The sequence below is a fragment of the Amblyomma americanum genome, chromosome 4 (assembly GCF_052857255.1).
Source record: "Amblyomma americanum isolate KBUSLIRL-KWMA chromosome 4, ASM5285725v1, whole genome shotgun sequence".
NCBI classification, from domain to species: domain Eukaryota; kingdom Metazoa; phylum Arthropoda; class Arachnida; order Ixodida; family Ixodidae; genus Amblyomma; species Amblyomma americanum.
The window spans coordinates 193,832,887-193,852,816 of record NC_135500.1 but is presented as its reverse complement, the minus strand read 5'-3'; the positions used below and the strand labels follow the sequence as shown (position 1 = coordinate 193,852,816).

Here is a 19,930-nt window from a genome sequence, read left to right as displayed (position 1 = left end):
AGCGGACTTAAAACGCACCGCTTTAAACGTTCTAATCATATGCAGGAGGCACTCAAGAGACCCACCCTTCAAAATCTTATATGTTTATTGGCCGAATAGGAAATAGCACATTTTTTCTTTAGATGTGATTTGAGGAATCGTTGGCGTACGTCCGTTGGCACAGCCGGCGCCTTCTAATTATATAATTTTCAGGGTGTTAAAAATTAAGCTTTGCAGACTTCTTAAATATTAGACACAGAGTAGGGCGTGAAGTCCACCTCTGCACATAAGTTATGCGGCCAGAAGGACAGAAATTTAGTTGATAATTGCCACCGTCAGGCACCTAATTATCTAAAATAGATAATTGGACGTTTCAGCCACTGCTGCTAGCGCGGATCTTTATAATAAAAAAAATAGAGGCGGTCGCATTTATAACCTTCTCCATACGGCAGAATTCTTCTAGAGCACGTGTGTTCTGAGATATTCGCCCCCAGAGTTTCCACTGATTTCGAGCAATTACGCATGCAAGCCTGTGGCAGTCCACAGCCTTGCATGCGTGGACTCCTCCCTAGTGTTTCGGAGCTGTTGCGTCCGGCCTTTATTCCATTACGATAGCCCCATCACCGGTCACTCTACGCCGTTGGTAGACGAAATGACGCGTCACGCCGGTACGAGTTTCGCGCCGCCTTGCGTACTCAATTACACGGATCGAGCTGGAAATTTTGACGCGAATATCCCGGAACACACGCGTGCTATAGGAGAATTCTACAATATGGAATTGTTTAAGAAATACGATGGCCTTTTGGTTTCCAATATAAACATGCCGCTTACTGAATCCACTAAAAAGTTAATTGATTTCAATTAATTAGGTCATGCTATTGTCCTATTATTCTCGTAGCCGTATAAGTTATGTGCAGAGGTGGACTTGACGCATCACTCAGTGCCTAATTTTAAGAAATCTATAAATCTTAATTTTGAACACCCTGTGTCGGATCCGCAAATTATTCCGCGACTTTTTCATTGAAGTCTGAGCTACTCAGGACGTATTGCTGATAGATTAAACGGCAGCTCATAGACAGCGCCTTCCTCAGTTAATTTAAAACTGCCCGCCCTATGGGTTTAATATGGGATCGTCTAGCATAGTTGAAGAAATCTGGCTCATATGTTGTTTTGTGTTGGTTTTTTAAACGAGCAAGTGTGGCGTGTGTGAGAAGCCATGCATGCAGAGCGCCACATTTTTCTGCCGAGCGCTCCTCGCAACCTTCCCAAAGCTGCACGCTTTTCTGACACAAAGTTACGGACGCCAGCATGAAAAACGTGCTGGAGAAAGCGAAGGCCGGGTTGGACCGCGATTGCGACGTTGGCGGCTACAAAGCCAGAGCAGAATCCGCAGCCGCAGAGAAGATATATATATATATATATATATATATATATATATATATATATATATATATATATATATATATATATATATATATATATATATATATATATATATATATATATATATATATACATGGAGGAAGGAAAACTTCCTCCATGGATATATACGTGGAAAGCCAGGCGGCCATCGGGACCCCCTTCTCCCACTGCCCGGGAAGGTCATATATCTATCTGTCCATACAGAGCTGCCAGCGGTGCGCGTACCTCTACAAAAAAGAAATAACAAAGTAAATGTGGTGAAGACATAAATATGTAAACTGAAGAAAATAAATTTCGCACGTAGAGCACAATGGCCGTCCCAATGCCGCGAAAAATGGACGGGAATATCTCGTCTGCCGGTTGCGCTCGAGGCCGGTAGGCGTTCACTGTGTGGGCATTACGAAAGTGGTTGAGCGAAATATGGCTATTTGGTTTAGCAACCATGTGTGGAAGAGCGCGAGACGAAGGGAATATAGTTCCTGTCGGTGGAAAGAAGAAAGGATGGTTTGGTTTATGAGGGTTTAACGTCCCAAAGCGACTCAGGCTATGAGGGACGCCGTAGTGAAGGGCTCCGGAAATTTCGACCACCTGGGGTTCTTTAACGTGCACTGACATCGCACAGTACACGGGCCTCTAGAATTTCGCCTCCTTCGAAATTCGACCTCCGCGGCCGGGATCGAACCCGCGTCTTTCGGGCCAGCAGCCGAGCGCCATAACCACTCAGCCTCCGCGGAGGCTAAAGAAGAAAGGAAGTTGCAACGTCAGTTATTAAACACGGTGCGAATTTATTCGAACCGAATTCCTTCTCACCATTGATTGCAAAGCTAATTGGTACTCTGCTTCAAGGTTGCGGTTTCTTATAAGCTTGCGGGAATAGAAACAGTGAAGGAATTCCGGCATTGACCAGCTTATTCATTACGCTTTGGGCTTATTCGTCATCTTATTAGAATTATAACTTTTAAACTCTCAATGCTACAATGCAGGAACGCGTCTTTAATTTAAGGCTTGTATTTTTAAATATTGTTGTGCCTAATTTGCTCCATTTTCCTTCTGGTTAATTCTATGAACATTCGATTCATCTTTTCATTTTTCAGCCAATGTTCTCCTTGCGCTTGAAGCCCCTGCAGGTGCAAAGAAACGTATCTAAACTGGTTCAGGAAGTTTGGTTCACCAAAGTGTAAATTACGCATGGTCCGAGTGCAATTGCCTGCATCGCAGCATCAACCGCCGACCCAGCAGCAGTGATAATAACACTTGCATATAACAGTAATGATAATTTGCATCATAATTGGACGATGTCGGAGGAATCGTACATTTGGAATGCATTGAGGAGTTCATGCCAGTTCCGCGTTCTTACTCTGAAAATAGTGCGCTCGGCTACTGATCCGGAGTTCCCGGGTTCGAACCCAACCGCGGCGGCTGCGTTTCGATGAAGGCGAAACGCTAAGGCGCCCGTGTGCTGTGCAATGTCAGTGCACGTTAAAGATCCCCAGGTGTTCGAAATTATTCCGGAGCCCTCCACTACGGCACCTCTTTCTTCCTTTCTTCTTTCACTCCCTCCTTTATCCCTTCTCTTACGGCGCGGTTCAGGTGTCCAATGATATATGAGACAGATACTGCGCCTTTTCCTTTCCCCAAAAACCTATTATTATTATTATTATTATTATTATTATTATTATTATTATTATTATTATTATTATTATTATTATTATTATTATTATTATTATTATTATTATTATTATTATTATTATTATTATTATTATTACTCTGAAAATATTGAGCCACTTTTTTATTTAGAGAGGCAATTTCATTTTCTGTCGTAGAAAGCAAACTTCGCTTTCTAGCATCTCCGAGGCGGAGTTGGCGTTGAAAAATACTAGCCCCCGATGTTAAGTCAGAGCCTATGCGTGAAACTTTTCGAGTGCATATTGCTTGCTTGTTCCTGGCGTTTTGTCGTTCATCTACTATTGTGTTCCACAAAAAGGTTGAGTTCCGCAGAACAGGTGATTAACGCGCTGGTAGACCAAAAAGCTGCTGTGTGACTGGACACCTAGATGCTTTGTATAATCTGAGCTAATGACAAAAGGACTCCTTTCAACGTATCCGGTTATGGCGTGGTTAGTTTCACTTCTTTAGACCTGGAAGTACATTTGGACCGAATAAATTCTACTATGCATCACAGCGTAATGACATTGAAAAGCAATTAGACAGAACAGGCTGGGTCGTTTAGGTCAATGTCCTGCTTATTTTCTGTATTTCGTCAAAGATAGTCAGCATCTATGCATCACCAGGGCTAAGCATACAGTGAGCAAGCAAATCATACCACTTACTGCGTAGCCATGACCATAAAGAAATGATTTATGATTTATGGGGGTTTAATGTCCCAAAGCGACTCAGGCTATGAGGGACACCGTAGTGAAGAACTCCGAAAATTTCGATGCTTATGTGTGGGGTTCTTTAATGCGCACTGACATCGCACAGTACATGGACCTCTAGAATTTCGCCTCCATCGAAATTCGACGCCCGTGGCCGGGATCGAACCCGCGTCTTTCGTGTCAGCAGCCGAGCGCCATAACCACTAGGCCACTGCGGCAGCCTCATAAAGAAATGATGTGTCGGGCAAATTACAGACGCAGCTCGAAAGCGGAGGACCAAAGTAAATGGGGGAGACCAAGAAATTTCGTTGTAAAAATGTAGCAGCGAATGAATAGGGTAAATTGTCTCAGCAGTTCTAATATCTTCGCTATGTAAGAATTCGTTGTAAGATTGAACCTCACGCGCTGCAAGCGTAAACACAGCGCGCCTCAATTAGCTCGCGTAGGCAAAGCCGTGACGGCCATGGCAGTCAGAAATTAAAAAGCAAATAAAGGTTCACACGAAAAAAAAAGGAAAATATAGACGCATAAGCCGAAGCCGCACTTCGAACAATGTCCATATACATCTCTTCCTCGTTCCCGCGGGAGATTATGCCGACGATACTCGCCAGACGACACGCCTTGTTCGCCCTAAAACCGTGCAGTGCAGTAGAAGCTTATGTAATCCGGGGTGGAAAAATATGCATATCTGAGTATTCGCAACTTCTCTCACGCGTATGTGTCGCTCAGTACATGAACTAATCAAAACAGACTCGTCTCAAACTGCGCCTTTAACAGCAGCGTCTGCTTCTTAATCTGGAAAGCAGACGGCCTACTCTGGCATGCGCACGTCCCGCGTTGGTTTGCGTGGGCTGCCCTGATTGGCTGAATGCAAGCTCTAGCTTCTGCAGTGCTGTACTGTTTTGGAGGCACGGAATAAATGTGTATAAATGCTGCGCGGGGAACAGAAATACGCGGCGCTTATGTGTGGTCTGCCTGAATGAAAAATAATTAAACCAGCGGGAGGCGAATGATGAGTGTGGCGTCCACAAAGGGAGAACGATGGGTTTATGGATAAATAAATGAATAAAATAAGAGAGAAAGCGCTGACAGCCTTAATACGATCCTTCCTTGGCGGGCCCATCGCCGAAATTACACCCGAGGTAAAGGCGAATACACGAGTTTTCATTTCGAGTCGACTGGGAACGCAGAATTTCCACTTCTTTTACTAACTTTTCGTCGTTTCTTCCCTATTTATTTAATTTTTGTTCTCTCTTTGCTCTTGAGTTCGTCTTTTCTTTCTTTCTTTTCGTTATTAGCTCGTTTCCTTTCATCGATCTTTTTCTTTCTTGCTTGCTTGCTTACTTTTCTGCTTTTGCCTTCTTTCTTTCTTTCTTTCTTTCTTTATTTATTTATTTATTTTAATACGCGATGCATTTGATTCTTTATTTCTTCCCCTTATTACAGTCAGTTCTTTTCATATTACGGCATGCAAAGTGATATGAACACGCGTTGCCGTGGCGAACACGGGTGTACAATGCCCGCCATGTTTAGTTTAGATTAGTCGAGACGATGGCGGAGTGTGCGAGTATAACTTGTCCGGGTTACGAAATGACTTGTCGCACGCGTAATATGTTATTTTCAGGCTTCCTCTTCCTCCTCGGTGCGGCGCTGAGCGATGCTCGTTCATTCTTTGCTGCGATATATAACGGGAGGACAAAGGAGATGGTTAAGGGGTCCATATTTCCTGCCGCGAAAATGTATGCATGAAGTGCGATGTCGCTGTCTCAATGTGTAAGGCTGCTGAGGATGAATGAACGTTCTGAATGCAAACATGTTTACAGAGCGGCAGATGTTAACCGTGGTTTGGATATACTGCTTGCAGAGTTCTCACCAACAAATATCAGCAGTGCTCCGGCTGCACGAGATTTTAGTGAGCTTGCGCAAGGGCACCTCGCGACGGAGAAGCTTCGGTGAGGGAAGAAGACCTTATTAATGCGGAAATAATGACTCACTGACGCCAAAAACCCGGCGTCGCCCAAAAAGTAGAGGCGTTACAAAACCCCCGATTGGTCGAAACGGTCTTACGTCATCAAATGCGAGAAAATACGAAATGTTAACCAGCTACAACAGTCGGTACTAGTACTTACAACAGCACCAACTGCAAATGAATAGAATAGAGCAGAATTAGAATAGACTTTCAATAGAATTAGGATTGAATGGTACTTACAACTGCATCAACTACAAAGAAATAGGGCATAACTGAAACAGAATTGGAATATAATTGGAATTGAATGGGAATGAAGTCGGAGTGAAATCGGAATGAAATTTGAATATAATTAGAATAGAATTGGGATAGAATTGGAATAGAATTTCAATGCTTTTGCATTACTCGCACTCGGGTTCCTTGAGTACCCTCGGTAATTTTTGGTAGAAGCTTGTAGTCGTCAAATTAGTGGCATTATATTAGGAAATTCTGCCTTCTGCTGACATACAATTTCATTTAGCTACATAGCAGTTATTATTCTCTAGCTGTTGATATTTTTAATCATTGGCTCGGCAGTTAATCGCCGATTTTTTTTTAACGTATATCTGAAATTTATTTACTGCGCAACCAGAAACAACAGGAGCAGTGTTTTGTTATTTCCAATTTCTCTTCCTGGCATGAACGTGGTAGGGTGCACAGTTCTATACGAGGCAGGAATTTACAACGCCACTTTTTACATCTCCTTCTTATACAGGTCAAAGGAAGGAAGGTAAATGGAATAATATACTCAATGATAGTACGTTTTTAAACGAGATGAATTTCAAATGGACTGAATTCTAAACAAGATGATGGAGAACACCCAGCAGCTACATGCGCATAACTGTCGCTGCGCTCTCTATTTTAGCCCAGCTTATTTTTGCTATTCCTGCGAGATGATTTATTCGCACGTGATAGAAAACGAAAAGCGTGCATCACAGCGGTTAGGACTTAGAGGCGACAGTTATTAACTTAGCTAAACGGGTCTCTTTTAATACCTTCAGGTCATTTTCGTCATTCCTGGAGCAGGAAATTATGTCAGCTTGAAATCTCACGAATGTGCGCTGTCGTGTTATTCCGCTAAATCTTTATGTACACAAGCACAGTTTGGGGCTCTCTGTCCCATGCGAATTTTATCGTGGACTCGGATCAATAGACCATTTTTGGCTCTCTTGTCGCCTCTTTTCCTTTTTTGAGAAGGAGGGTGTTTCATCTTGCTATCATTTGGTGCCGCATTGCCTGGGTACACCCACAGGACTGTTTGTTTCGCCGTTCAAAATTTTCTGATGGAATAACATCGACTGTCATGCTAAGTCTTTCAAAATTACGCACCTTTCAGTCTTTATTAAATTCAGTCTACTCCGTAACTTCAGCAGGCCTGCTTGGTAGCGCTCCACCGCGCGCGTTGTCATCTACTTCTGTCTCCTTTTTGTACCAAGAAAAGGTCCCAACTGATTAGCATTCCTACACCTTGTTATCCATGGACGATCCCTCAGTGCCATCAAATATATGTGCCATCAGATGCTTCCACAACTGTCATCAGTCGGGGTGGAATTCAAGTCTGCGAGAGTTACGTCTCCTGCGCTTTGCGCATTTAAAAGTGTCTATTTTTGTTGTTTTTTTTACTATGCGCACTAGGATACGCGCCTCTCTGAATGACCTCACCTTTGACACACTGCTGCACGAAAAACGAAAGACGAGGTGCGAGCATAATTCCACTCTGCCCTAAGCACGCCCAAGATAACACAGCGTGCCGGAAATGCGGAGCGCTAACACGGGCGCGCCAAATGAAACCAACGCTTTCGCCACGTTTGCTCAGCGCAGCTTTCACGGTCGATTGTGTCCCCACACCCTCAAACCTGAGGCGTCAGACGAGTTGAGCACATTAGCTCTGCTACGCGCGCTAAGCCTGGCGTGTGGCCGTTAAGCCTGGCTCATCGGCGTTAAGCCTCGCGCTAATGAGAGGCGGCGTCGTTTCTGGCTTTAGTCTTTCCTTCCTTGGATTCTCAGCCGTTTGCTTCGTCTACTACTGTTTACTGTCTTTCCCGCTGTGATAGAGGTCTCGCCACCTTCCAATTATCTCGTTATCTCTTGAGAATAGACTTGTGGTACGTATGTGTATCGGGAACTGTTCTGTGGCGATAATTTTTTTCTTCACTGTGAGGATGACGAGCAAAGAAGTTATCAGGACCCTCATCCAATGCTGAGCAAAGGAGTGAGAGTGACAACAGTGCCTTTCATCCCCCCCCCCCCCCCTATTCTAATCCACCATATGTTAAAAAGCCATCCCAATGAGCAACGAGGTCACGTGACCGTGTACTACAGGGCCGACGTCGTTTACGCCTGATAAAGTTCCGTACATCGCTGCACTTTGCTTTCAAGTCAGCACGTCTCAAACGTATGCAAGGCGTTTCAAGTCGCCTTATGCGCAGGGAGACATTTGGCAACATTTAAAGGCAATGTGCGTGGCCAATGCATGACAATGTTCAGGAACAAGGCTGAACTTCATGGGCATTTGAATTCCAAGAGTGGAAAAAAGTGATGTGCAGATATGAATATGCGCTTCTAATGCGCTTTTTTCGTGTATAAAGCGTAGCTCCCCAAATAATTAACTTATCGTCTGTGATAGCAAGCTGCGAAAAAGCGGTAACGCTCTCAGGGTACTTCAAAGCAGTAGGAAAGAGCATCTAAATTTGATTTCCTACCCCCGCATCACACACGCACAAAGAAGCAGTTTATCAGCAATCAGTGAAGGCATCCGTGTGCTGTGTACGTTAAAGATCCCCAGGTAGTCGAAATTATTCCGGAGCCCTCCACTACGACAACTCTTCCTTTCTTCTTTCACTTTCTCCTTTATCCCATCCTTACAGCGGCTGCGTTTTTATGGAGGAAAAACGCTCAGGCACCCGTGTGCTGTGCGATGTCAGTGCACGTTAAAGATACCCAGGTGGTCGAAATTATTCTGGAGCCCTCCACTACGGCGTCCCTCATAGCCTCAGTCGCTTTGGGACGTTAAACACCCGCAAACCCAAACCATTCGATACTTACTGTTCAGGATGAAAACAAAAAACAACGCTCAGAGCATACTGCGAGCAGCGAATTCGACTGTAATAACACGGCGCTTGCCACACTAATGCTTTGAAGCGTATCGCTCCATCTACGTGTTTTGTGCAGGCGGGCTTCTGGGTCTGTGCTGCGCTCACACGCGGTGATTCGTCACAGGTTCCCTGTTGCCCAACATGCCCAGTCCTGTAAAGTTTTTTTCGCCGTGCATGTATTCTTCCAACGGAGAAGACAGCTTTACAAGCAAGAACTGGGGTGGGAATCTTTGAGGTGTAAAATTTCCGGAAATTTTTTATGCTGCAACAAGAGGAAGGAAAAAAGAAAACTGTTTTCTTTTTCGGGAATCTTGGAAAAATTTAGAAGATACTCAGAGTAAGAATATGCATGTAATTTATATCCAGGTATTCTCGAAGTTTGACACGGAAAAGTATTTTTCATGGATTCCTATTGACATATCCGCAATAATGCTTGGTGCTTAGGCTTCCCTAAGTGTGCCACTTGCTTGCGTGTGTTGCCGATGGTGGATACTTTTGTATGCACTTACGCCTGTATCACGGAGCAAGACTATACAGGAGGTGAAATTCCCGTCTGCGCGAGCGAGCGCAGGCGACCAGGTGAAGTCACAGTTGTATGCGCCGACGGGGGCGCATGCAGTGGCGGCACCTTGCGGCGCCTCGTAGAAGCAGCAGGGAAAAAAATTAAAAATGCAGCGCCCGGGCAGGCGCTCCGGCGGCGCGCGCTCAGAGCAGACGAAGAGCAGACGAGACGGGTGTTTGCTTCCACAGTAGTAGCTCTATGTTTGCTTCAGCGGGCACGCCGTGACGTTGTATTTCAGTAGTTTCTTTCCAGGCCGCCAGGCGCCGCCAGCAGGATAGTGACTCCGCGGGCTTGTGACCTTTTCTGGTCGCCGCAGACGGCGGAGTTTCCACTCCTTATAGTCTTCCTCCATGGCCTGTATGTATGTCGCAGAAATCTTAATGCACCACGGACAGCAATGAAGCTTACAGACAAGCCGATCAGTGCCCTTTTTAAGTAGACTTCACCAGAGTGCAAGAGGAGACTTGATGGCGTTGACACAAAACAGTATACTCTGGGGATAGGTTTGGTGATAAGAACTGATGCTGGCTTGAAGGCTTCGAGCTTCGAAGGCTCGCATTCAAGCTAACGTGTACTGATTGCGCTCGATAAGGGAGCTGCTTACGGTGGCTGAGTAAGACCGGGTCATATGGCAAACACTAGAAAAGATCTTTAAAAAATATAAAGCACTTTTCTTCAGAAACGAGATATGGCAAGTGATGTAATTTTGGCAAGACCGGAAAGTAATACAAACTCTCTCTCTCTCTCTCTCTTTTTGAAGAAGCAAATTGTTTAGGCATAGACATGTAGTATCGAGGATAAAGCGGCCATTAAAAAATCCACTTTTGAAATGCTCACCACATGTAGCCGCATTCTCGTGTAGAACAGAACAGAGAAAACAGTGATAATTTGGGCCTTCCTTGCTAGCTGGCAGGTAAGCTTGATGTAGTGGCTAAACTCCAGAATCGTAGCTTGCCAAAACAGGACGGGAATAGAATCAAAGTGCACACAGCAGCACGAGCGCTGACTTCGAACTGTTTATTTCTTGCTGAGGTACGATTTATTTACACACATATGTACGTTGTGTGCACATACATTAATCGTAGCTCAGCAAGAAAAAAATAATTTGAAGTCATCCTTCGCGCGTTGTGAGGCCCTTCTTGTCCCTTTCTAGTTTTGCGCTGTTTACCTGGCTCAACCGCGAATTATTTTGGAACTAATACATAGGACTAAATCAACCTACTTTTCAAGTTTTTATTTTTGTTATGCAACAGCCTATTGCAGCTTCAATTCGCACTGGAATAAATATTCAATGCCTCATTTACGAGCCCTCTAGACTATGTCCAGTTTTTTTCCTGTTTTCCATCCCTCGAGAAAAAAGACACATTTTTTTTTTCTCCAAAATTACCGGGTTTTTTTCTCAGCCGTCCCATGACTAGGTGAGATGAGACTAACCGGAGTGTGCGAGCGAGGTAGAGTTGTACGAGGGACAGGTGGATCGTTAGACGGAAAGCAAATTCAAACAGGTAAAACAGGTGGTCTAGAGTCTCCAGAGTGGGTCGTTAGGATTCTCCTAAGGAAGGAGAAATGAACTGAAACGAATGTCTCCAAAATGTATTATTCTCTACATTTTATCCCTGTCTGCTCGCGCATTGCTCGACGTGAAAAGGAAAACAGAGAGAAAGGGGTTAGGGGTGTGTTTCACACGATTCGTCTAGTCGGAAGGAAAAGGGAAAGGGGAGCTCATAAGGGATGAAAATATTTGCACTGCACACACACACACACACACACGCACACACACACGCACACACACACACATACACACACACACACACACACACACACACACACACACACACACACACACACACACACACACACACACACACACACACACACACACACACACACACACACACACACACACACACACACACACACACACACACACACACACACACACACACACACACACAAAGGAGTAAAAACTGAACGCTATTCCCGATTAAACACGCGACGACACAGTTGTTCCGTAGCTCCAGTTACTGTTTCATTGTTCAATAAAACCAACGCCGCGCACAATACTTCACTGCGCGATATCGACTAACAAATAAAACTGATACAAAGTTCACTCTTGCAATATTTCTTGAGCGAAGGTTGTCTCGAATTAAGCGCGCAAAAAGACACCCGCAAAAAAAGTTCTTATCACACTCGCTCTTTGCTCATCCATTTTCCGTATTCCAGAGAGGTCTTATTCCGCTGTCTCGCTGATACTCCCAACATTTAATTAGAAAAAAAAAGAAAAATATCCGCCAAAGACGAGACTTCGCTGATGCATACAACCGATTTCTGCGCGGAAGCACGAATTGAGTTTTAGCTCGCCTTTCGACGCTGTATATACACCAAAGCCGCTCAAGTTTTCTCGTAATGTCCTTAGCTTCGAGGACGAAAGAGGATTTTGAGACAGGCGTGCACAGAAAAGTAAGTCCTTTCGCAGCGCTATGCCCCCGCGCCACCAAGCGACCTATTGGGGAAATCGAATTCAATTAACTGGCCTGCTTGTTCAGTGGAGCCTCCCGTTCTAGTTTCCTTGAGGAAACCAAACGCTGCAAGGACAGCTGCGGCGAAACCGTGTGCTCACTGTCCGCAAGATGTCACGACTGAACTAAAAATGAAAAATAAAAGATTCAGAATCGGGGTCGGGGATGGTGACGATGTAGGGCTGTTATGATAAAAGAGCACTGAACACCTCTTTGTGGTAGTCGAGGAAACACATTGGAATAAGTAGGGAGCTTCGCGAGCGATGTTTTTCCATTACAATTGTGCTTAAACGCGAGTAAAGAGCAAAGAAATTAAATTCAGAATGTCTATATTTTGCAGTTTTCCTAAACAGAAATTCTATCTTCCGTTGCCCTTGGACTTGTGGGTGCGGGCGAGGAGCACACGTCAGTTCACCGCTTCCTTTGGCAACCGCGCGTACCCACAGCTCTGACGTCATACGGGTGGTTGCTCTATGGCAGAGAATGGCACAGAGATGGCTCTGTTAGAAACAAACGATATCTTACTACAAGCTGTGTTCGCGAACGCTTCAAGCCGTGTAGGACCAAGTATCTTAGCTGAAATTTACCAAAAAAAATCCATAGATCAGTGCCATTCACGTGACATGGTAGAGTAAGCGTTAGTCTAAACCCGGATGGAGCTTCCGCTCCCGCTGACGGGTTCAGACCGTGCGGGCGGGTGCCGCCATCCAGTCCACCAATCACCGTGTGACAAGACGCACCCACGGTCCACCCCCACCACCCTTCCACTATGATTGGCGACCGCGGCGTCCCTCTGGACGCGCCTCTCACCCTCTCTCTCCTCTCCCACTTTGTCCCTCCTCTATGAGAGGGGACTTCCCTCTCTCCACGTTGCCTCCTGCCAACCGAGGCTTCATACGCCAACGCCGGACACTTCTTGCAATAATGGGATTTCTAATGCTAACGCATCAAAATAATAATACATCAATTTCTGGTATCCAGTCCACGGGCTATACATGTTGGAAACTTAAAATTTTTCGCCTTGCGAAATATCTGTAGGTGCGGTTTTTTCGTATATGCCGAATTTTTAATTAAATTTCCAACGCTTATTATATTACGATGCTTTGCGATACTTGCTTTGCATGTACGGATACATTTTTATGCGCGTTCCACACCTGGCTCCTGCTGGCATGTACTGGTTGCGGATAATAGTAAAATAATTTTTTTCCATCAAAAATTCACCCCTGTTGTCTACACCGGGTGCGCACTGTAGACAAGAAATTGCGTTAATCGGATATCTAGAAAGGAAAAAAAAAAACTCTGTGACTGACTTTCTTAGTGCGCTACTCTAATTACGAAGAAACAAAGAAGGAAAAGAAACTATACAGACAGAGTAAAAGTGCAAATGGCGTGAAAAAACCAAGTAGACCCATTCGTAGTTTTACTAGTAACTTTCCCGGCCACTTCTCGACGGACACCTGAACCGCGCCAGAGGGAAGGGACGAAGAAGGGTGTGAAATGTTCCCGGTGCCGTATTCCAGAAACAGAGAGCGTTGAAGTTCTGCATTAAAGCGGTGACCACGTTTTAGGTACGTTGGACGTGGGCTCGGGTTGAGAAAGCCTCACAAGCCAGTTCCGCGCTGCTTCTAACGTGCTGACTGGTGATGCGGATGACTTCGTTAGCCGATTTTATGCAAAGCAGCTGTACAAAGCTAAATTTATTTGCAAAAAAAGCACGTGTTATGGTATAACTATTCCTCTGTGAAGCCTCCAAGCACAGAGCTTCGCCGGCTGTGCGTTTGGGCGAAAACGTACTACCGTTACGCACAAGCACAAGCGCCAGGCCAAGGTCCTAATTGGTGGCGCCATCTAGCCCGGCTTAAGAAAAACTAGTTTCTGCGCCGCTGCGCGGATGCGCGGGCGATCGCTTGCTGTCGTGGTCTGTGCTGCGAGCTCTGGTAGTTGCATGGTGTTCATGTTTCGATTCTGCGTTGTTGTCCCGCGAGGTGACGATATTAATTCGCAGTGGAAACTGTGAATATTTAATTACGGCTTCCTCGTACTCTTTTAGTTGTTCTGACTGGAAGCGATGTCGTCAACGGCGACCGATTTACCGCCGGCTGCTCCTTCGACACCGGACAAAGACACGAAAGCCAAACCATCGATGGAAGCGACGTCTGTAAGTCATGATCGAACCTCTTTGAACAGTACGTAACGCACATACTAGCTCATAATGATATTTGGTTAGCCACGCGACCGAAGCGGTGACGCACTGACATATATCGCTGGAAGCTGTTGATTGAATTTGTCTCTAATTTGAGCGATGCAGCGTTTGCATCATACATGTGCGTGAATGTGCCGTCTCTACGCACAGCCACTTTATTGCCGGCACAACTCGAAAAAGAAAGATAGCAATGAAAACTCGCCTGTTGATCCACGAGAGCCTCAGTGGGCAGTAACGCTGCCTGCAGGTCGCGCGGCGTCGTTGCTTTCAACGCCTCCTCTACTGGTTCTGGTCTGCGAAGGATTTGGTGTTAGTGTATCATTATCATCACACGCATTTGAACTCTGACCTGTCATATGAAGTAGCCGCTGTTGTGTAGCAATTCATGCTATTCCTGCAAGCGCGTAATTTGCATATCGGGTGTTCATTTGCGGATTTGAGGTGCGATTGGCTGGGTTTTCCGTCTTTTAGCAGCAGCTTGACATGAATGAAACAGATGCGTTCTACTAAAAAATATGCACCATTTCCGGACCCGCAGAATGGAATTGGCATTTAGCAATTCGTATCAAAGGCGCTGCAGCGTTACTTTGCACCACGTCGCAACTACTTCCAGGGAAGTGCACAATTTGCGCTTACCATCAGCTACCACTCAGGCATACCTAGGCAGGTGCTGAGGTAAATAATGACGTCTGTATAACTGCGCCCTGAATGCGCCGTTTCGTGCACATTTGAGATTTAACCTCCTCCCATCGTTTTTTCTTTGCTATTCCAGACCAGCAGCAAGGCATTCCAATATGGTATTGTGGAGGTGCCCTATCAAGATGAGCTCAAGTCCATCATTGAAGAAATTCGCTTTGGTGTTGCTGATGTGAGCATGTCCTCGCTTCCATCAGATGGACTGGCGAGCTACTTCAATTTGCAAACAAAAGAGGGCAAGCAGATGTGTGTCATGATGTCACGGCAGGGATTCCAAGTCGTCGGGAACAGCTACGACGTACGAGACATAGAAGATGGGCAGTGTTACGAGACTGTCAATGCTCTCCTTGATTCTCTCAGCCCTGCTTATCGTCGGCTCTTCAGCGAAGCGTTGACAAAGAAACTGCAGGAACTGGAGAAGGAGGAACAGCGCCCCGATGAAAAGGCTACAGAACAGGAGTCCTCACCTTGAGACGTGCTTGCCGGACCTGCCCAGTGCCAACTAAACCACAAAGTTTCATTTCAGATAGAAGACTACGGTTTGGTGCTGTATTACATGCAGGATATCTGTGCTTACAGAAATGTATCCAGTGTGTATTCTAGTCAAAAGTTGATTCTTCCCAAAAGTGAGGTCTATATATAAGTTTTATTTTTGCATGCTGCTTGAAACATTCCAAGCAGTACACATGTAAAGTGAAGTGCCATGTGGTTTTGCTGGCCCGTGTTTCTAATGTTACATGTGATGGAAATTTGATTTCAGTGGATGCCAGAATACTTTATCATATGCTTGATCATTGCGCATTGGAGGTCAGCGTTATGGTTGCATGTTGTGCTCAGACCACTTTCAACACCTGCTATTGCTTGGCACTAGCTTTTTGTGTGCTTGCTTAGTTCTCTCAATACAGTGGTCATTCATACAAATTTGAGCAGCTACAGTTGTCTTCATGTATGTATGTATGAAAGTTTTTTTTTCCAAATAACCCCATCACTTGAAACTGTCTTCCAGATTTTTTTTCTGGAATAAAAAAAACATTGAAAAAGCAAAGGAACTCTCAGAAGGAATGTGTACGCACAACATTTATTGACACTTAAAATCTCTCAATATATGTATATAGATATAAGTATATATATAATATTTATATGCAATAGCGAGCTTTGTGAAACAAACCCTGAGGATCTTGTCCCTTCTTCAAACTTTGTACAGAGAAATGATGAACACATGGACATGGTAAAATGAAGTGGAACATCTTGCCTTGCACTTAAGAGTGTTCTAGTTTGCAGAAGCTGCGTGCCACTGTGCTCCAGCAAGAAAATTTCCAGCCGGGAACACCAGTCCCAAGTGTTTTTTTTCTTTCTCGAGAATGTGTGTTACGATGAATCGAAGGAGGCATGTCAAAGGTCTCCCAACAGACAACCTTGCACATCTCTGTAATCTAGAAACACTACTACTACTTGAAAATAGAAGGGTGCTCCCATAAATGCACTGTACACAGCAAGTTCCATGTCCCTGGAGGATGCACCAACTTTGGACAGGTTCTGCAGAAATTTATTCAGTGCACTTGGTGGACAGTGCAATTTAGTGGCTACTGATTCTGTCCAACGAGCAAGGCGCAATGCAAGGAAATGCAAACGCTAACGACAACTATAGTTACAGTGAGCAAGGTGTGTGCTGCAGTCTCCGCATTTCGCACGTGTTGAGCCTTGGCGCAACAGCAGCTGAGGTGACACTGACAAAAGTGATTGCGACGTTTGAAGGTAGTGGTGGTTGGTGGTGGGCGCTTGGGAAGGGTTCAACAGAGTGCGACTGTGCTTTAAAAATGGGTCTTAAAAAAAGTGGTATTGCTGACGAAGCATCTGTCGTTCCCAATGTTTTGCGAAGGGCATGCTGCTTGCAAGCTTGCCACCATCTTTATTGGCCTACAAGCTGCTGCACTGAGCCAGCTGCCTTTTGAATGACACAAGAGAAGCAGTGGCGCCAATGTTTTTCCTTCATTAAGCACAGCACCATGTGACACTTGCCAGGTGGCGACAAGCGCGGACACTTAGGTGAGATGGGAGACTGAGGTCTGTAATATACACAATATGTACAGGGAATTATAAATAACGATGGGCAATGGTAGGTGGTGGGCAGGTGTGTGTGTGTGTGTGTGTCGGTGGAGGCGCGAGTCTAAAGAGGACAGTCCTTCCCCTCGCGCCTTCTCTGGCAAATTAATGAGAACAGAAAAATAGAGTACCAACAACAACAACAAGCACCAGGACTTCTCGAAAGCAGAAGAGCGAGTGCTGAAGTGAGTACTAGCGCGTAGTAGCCTCTCTCTCTCTGCCAGATGGCCAGAGCTAAAAGCAGTCCCAAGTCCTAGGTGGGAGGGCTCCTTCCTTGTACGGCTTGGTCCCACTGCCGTGACTCTCGACGAACAGCCACAGTAGGCCGACCATGCGTAGCATCGTTGGAGTAGCAGTGCCGCAAGTGCAGCCGCTATCTGGAATGCAGTGGTGAGGGAGGAGGAGGAGGAGTGGACGTGGGTGCTCCTGGTGCGGAGACGACACTGGCTGGCATGGACGTCTTTGCTGCCCCCCCTGTGATGCAGGGGGAGGGAGTGTTTGATTCTGAGGGCAGAGAGCACACGGGGAGTGCGTTGGGTACAGTCGGCACTGGAACGGCTCTCTCTGGCTTGTAACAGTGGTGCTGCTAGCAATGGCGGGTGGCTTGTGATCACTCATGCTCTGGAAAGAACAAAAAGGAAATGGCAGGAAAGTTTCGTTAATTATCAGAAAATAAGGCTAGCCAACACAGAAGAAAACAGGTATGCATCAAGCCATGAATGCCATAAACAAAGACAACACAGTAGGATGGCAGCCCTCCAATCAATGGCACCCACCTACACTTCTGCCGTTGTGGTCAATCACCTTGCACCTGCTAACCACGTTGGGAATAATATGTCAAAACCATTGTTTGGAAGGCCTCTTTTGCGGGGGGCGTGTGCCACTTCATTCTCAAGTCGACTGGTATAGCAAACATATAACGGCATGTGCACAGATGCAAAGTTTCTGCTGTGCATTTCAAACGCCAGCTCTGACAAAAGTTTTTGCAACTACAGTACATACAGAACTAGAATGAGTACACAAGTGCAATGAATTCACTTGATAGTAGTGAAAGTGGACGAAAGTTATTGGAAACAAGAAAAGAGGCGAGTCGGGAAATGTTTCCCCGTACAACCTCATTTGTAGCTTATTTGTAGGACTGATAAAACTATGCTTGACATAATCACTGCCAGAAAAGCTCACAGAAGCTTAAAGCCTGTTCTTGTTATGTCCCCAGGAGTGTCTGTCATCATGGGTTGAACTATGTTATGTGGCTTACACAGCACACTGACACAATCTTCAGCTTGCATGCTTCATTAACAATTATCATTAAACGTGAGTAAATGACAATCCCACAATGGTGGCTGCTCCACATTCCTTAACTCTTTTCTTCATATCTGTTGCATGTACGTGATGTGCGAAAACATCAGTGACAAAAGCTGTGGTGCAAAGATATTTTCACATGACAAGGTCAGTTGCACTCAGCTTCAACTCTAATGACAGGATTTGACCTTTCACTGGCATTTACTCAGCACAAAGCACATGAAGCAAATTGGCCTCTGTCTTACACCCTTCCTTTCAAGTCTCAATTGTTGCCATGTAACAGCATACTATACTTTGTCAGGTAACAGCTGCAGGTCTATTCTGTAACAATAAAATGGTTTCAACAACTTGAATATGAAATGAATCCTATTTGATTAAAATCACTTAAAATGCCCAAAGCCTAGTGGCAGGTCTAGTAACAATGTACACCTACTTTTGTGGTGTAAATTTTGCATTTACATGTTAGTGACAGCATAGTGTTCACATATGAGAGACAAATGGCACACCGCTTCTACTTTTTAGTGAAATTTGGCTTTTGGACTAAGGAGCCAGAGGAAAGGAACAAGAAAATTCACATCATATTTTGTCCGAGTTATTAAATTACCAATACAAGTTACCATTTCATGAATATGAGCAAGCATTCACGGCCTGGTCTATACCAGTGTCTCTAAAAATAGGGAAGGGACTAGGTGTCAGCCACCAAAGCTACCAAATGGTTCCTGTAAATTCCAAGAAAAGATTCTAACCACCTTCTGCCACACTTGCGTCCGATCCAACAAGATCACACCAATCCATTTTTTTTCTTCAGGTGTGTTAACTACTCTTCCTCTCCAACTGGACTGCCAGGAGCATGCAGGACCTACCCTCTATCTTCTCCAGGCACTGCAGCACTTCCTTCTCGAGCTTCTCATCCTCGAAAAGGTCCAGCGAAGAGGCGCTGTTGGCGTACCGCCTCCGGCAGATGTCGCTCACCCTCTCCCAGTACATTTTGTTGTTGTCCACAGCCTCCGCAGTCTCTCGCGCAGCTGGGAACATCTCGGCCAGGAGGCTGCGCAAGTCGGCAAGAAGCAGGGCTTGTCAAACCGAGAATAATGACCAGAAAAGAAGGAAAAAAAAAAATGGGAGAAAATGCTTCTCTACCAGATGATAAAATATTTACTCTTGGCAGCTTAGCACTACCTGAAGCTATGCAAGAAAATCGAGTTCCATTACATCTCAACATCATGGCTATGTTTTTACTAGGTAGGGCTTGTCTATCTGCATTCCTCCATTGCTCAACTGCTACCACATAACGTGGATTTTTGCTGCACCAACTTCCTGTTTAACTTCACTGCTTGGGGCTTTCCGAGTTTCACAGCCAAGTTTTCTTTGCTTGTTCATGTAAAGGGCAACCCTCATTTTTTTTTTTTACATCTACGGATTTTACCTATAATTTCACAATGTGTTCTGTGATCTTTCTGATCTTTGACGCCACATTTTGCAGGCAGGCACATTTTGTGCTAATGCACCTAATTCACATTTGGCCTAGCCGCATCAAATCATCTGCCATTTTTTGTACTCATTATGAAATACAAAGAAGAACCTGAAAACATGCAGTAATTAATTTATGGTGGCTTTTTTGCAACATAGTCGGGTTCCCAAAACTCTCAGAACGTGATGTCTCAAGACA

The 19,930-nt window shown here is 45.1% G+C and overlaps 2 protein-coding genes across 22 annotated transcripts in view; one reads left to right on the top strand and one right to left on the bottom strand.

Moving 5' to 3' along the window:
- Positions 1-15,901, top strand: part of LOC144128935 (GSK3-beta interaction protein) — a 42,660-nt gene extending 26,759 nt beyond the window's left edge. For 3 of the 4 annotated variants that reach the window (XM_077662756.1, XM_077662758.1, XM_077662757.1), the window contains exons 2-3: positions 14,008-14,115; positions 14,933-15,472. In XM_077662756.1, coding sequence (XP_077518882.1) covers positions 14,026-14,115; positions 14,933-15,328 — 486 coding nt within the window. In that variant the 5' untranslated portion in view covers positions 14,008-14,025 and the 3' untranslated portion in view covers positions 15,329-15,472. Of the gene's footprint in view, positions 1-13,844; positions 14,116-14,932 lie in introns of those variants that run through there. The other variant, XM_077662755.1, reaches the window with a different exon arrangement.
- Positions 15,902-15,915: 14 nt separating this feature from the next.
- The window catches only part of LOC144128932 (cGMP-dependent 3',5'-cyclic phosphodiesterase-like), a 250,044-nt gene continuing 246,029 nt past the window's right edge, over positions 15,916-19,930 (bottom strand). For all 18 annotated transcript variants that reach the window (XM_077662751.1, XM_077662739.1, XM_077662738.1 and 15 more), the window contains 2 exons: positions 19,125-19,309; positions 15,916-17,580 (listed from right to left, as the gene is read on the bottom strand). In XM_077662751.1, coding sequence (XP_077518877.1) covers positions 17,570-17,580; positions 19,125-19,309 — 196 coding nt within the window. In that variant the 3' untranslated portion in view covers positions 15,916-17,569. The remainder of the gene's footprint in view (positions 17,581-19,124; positions 19,310-19,930) is intronic.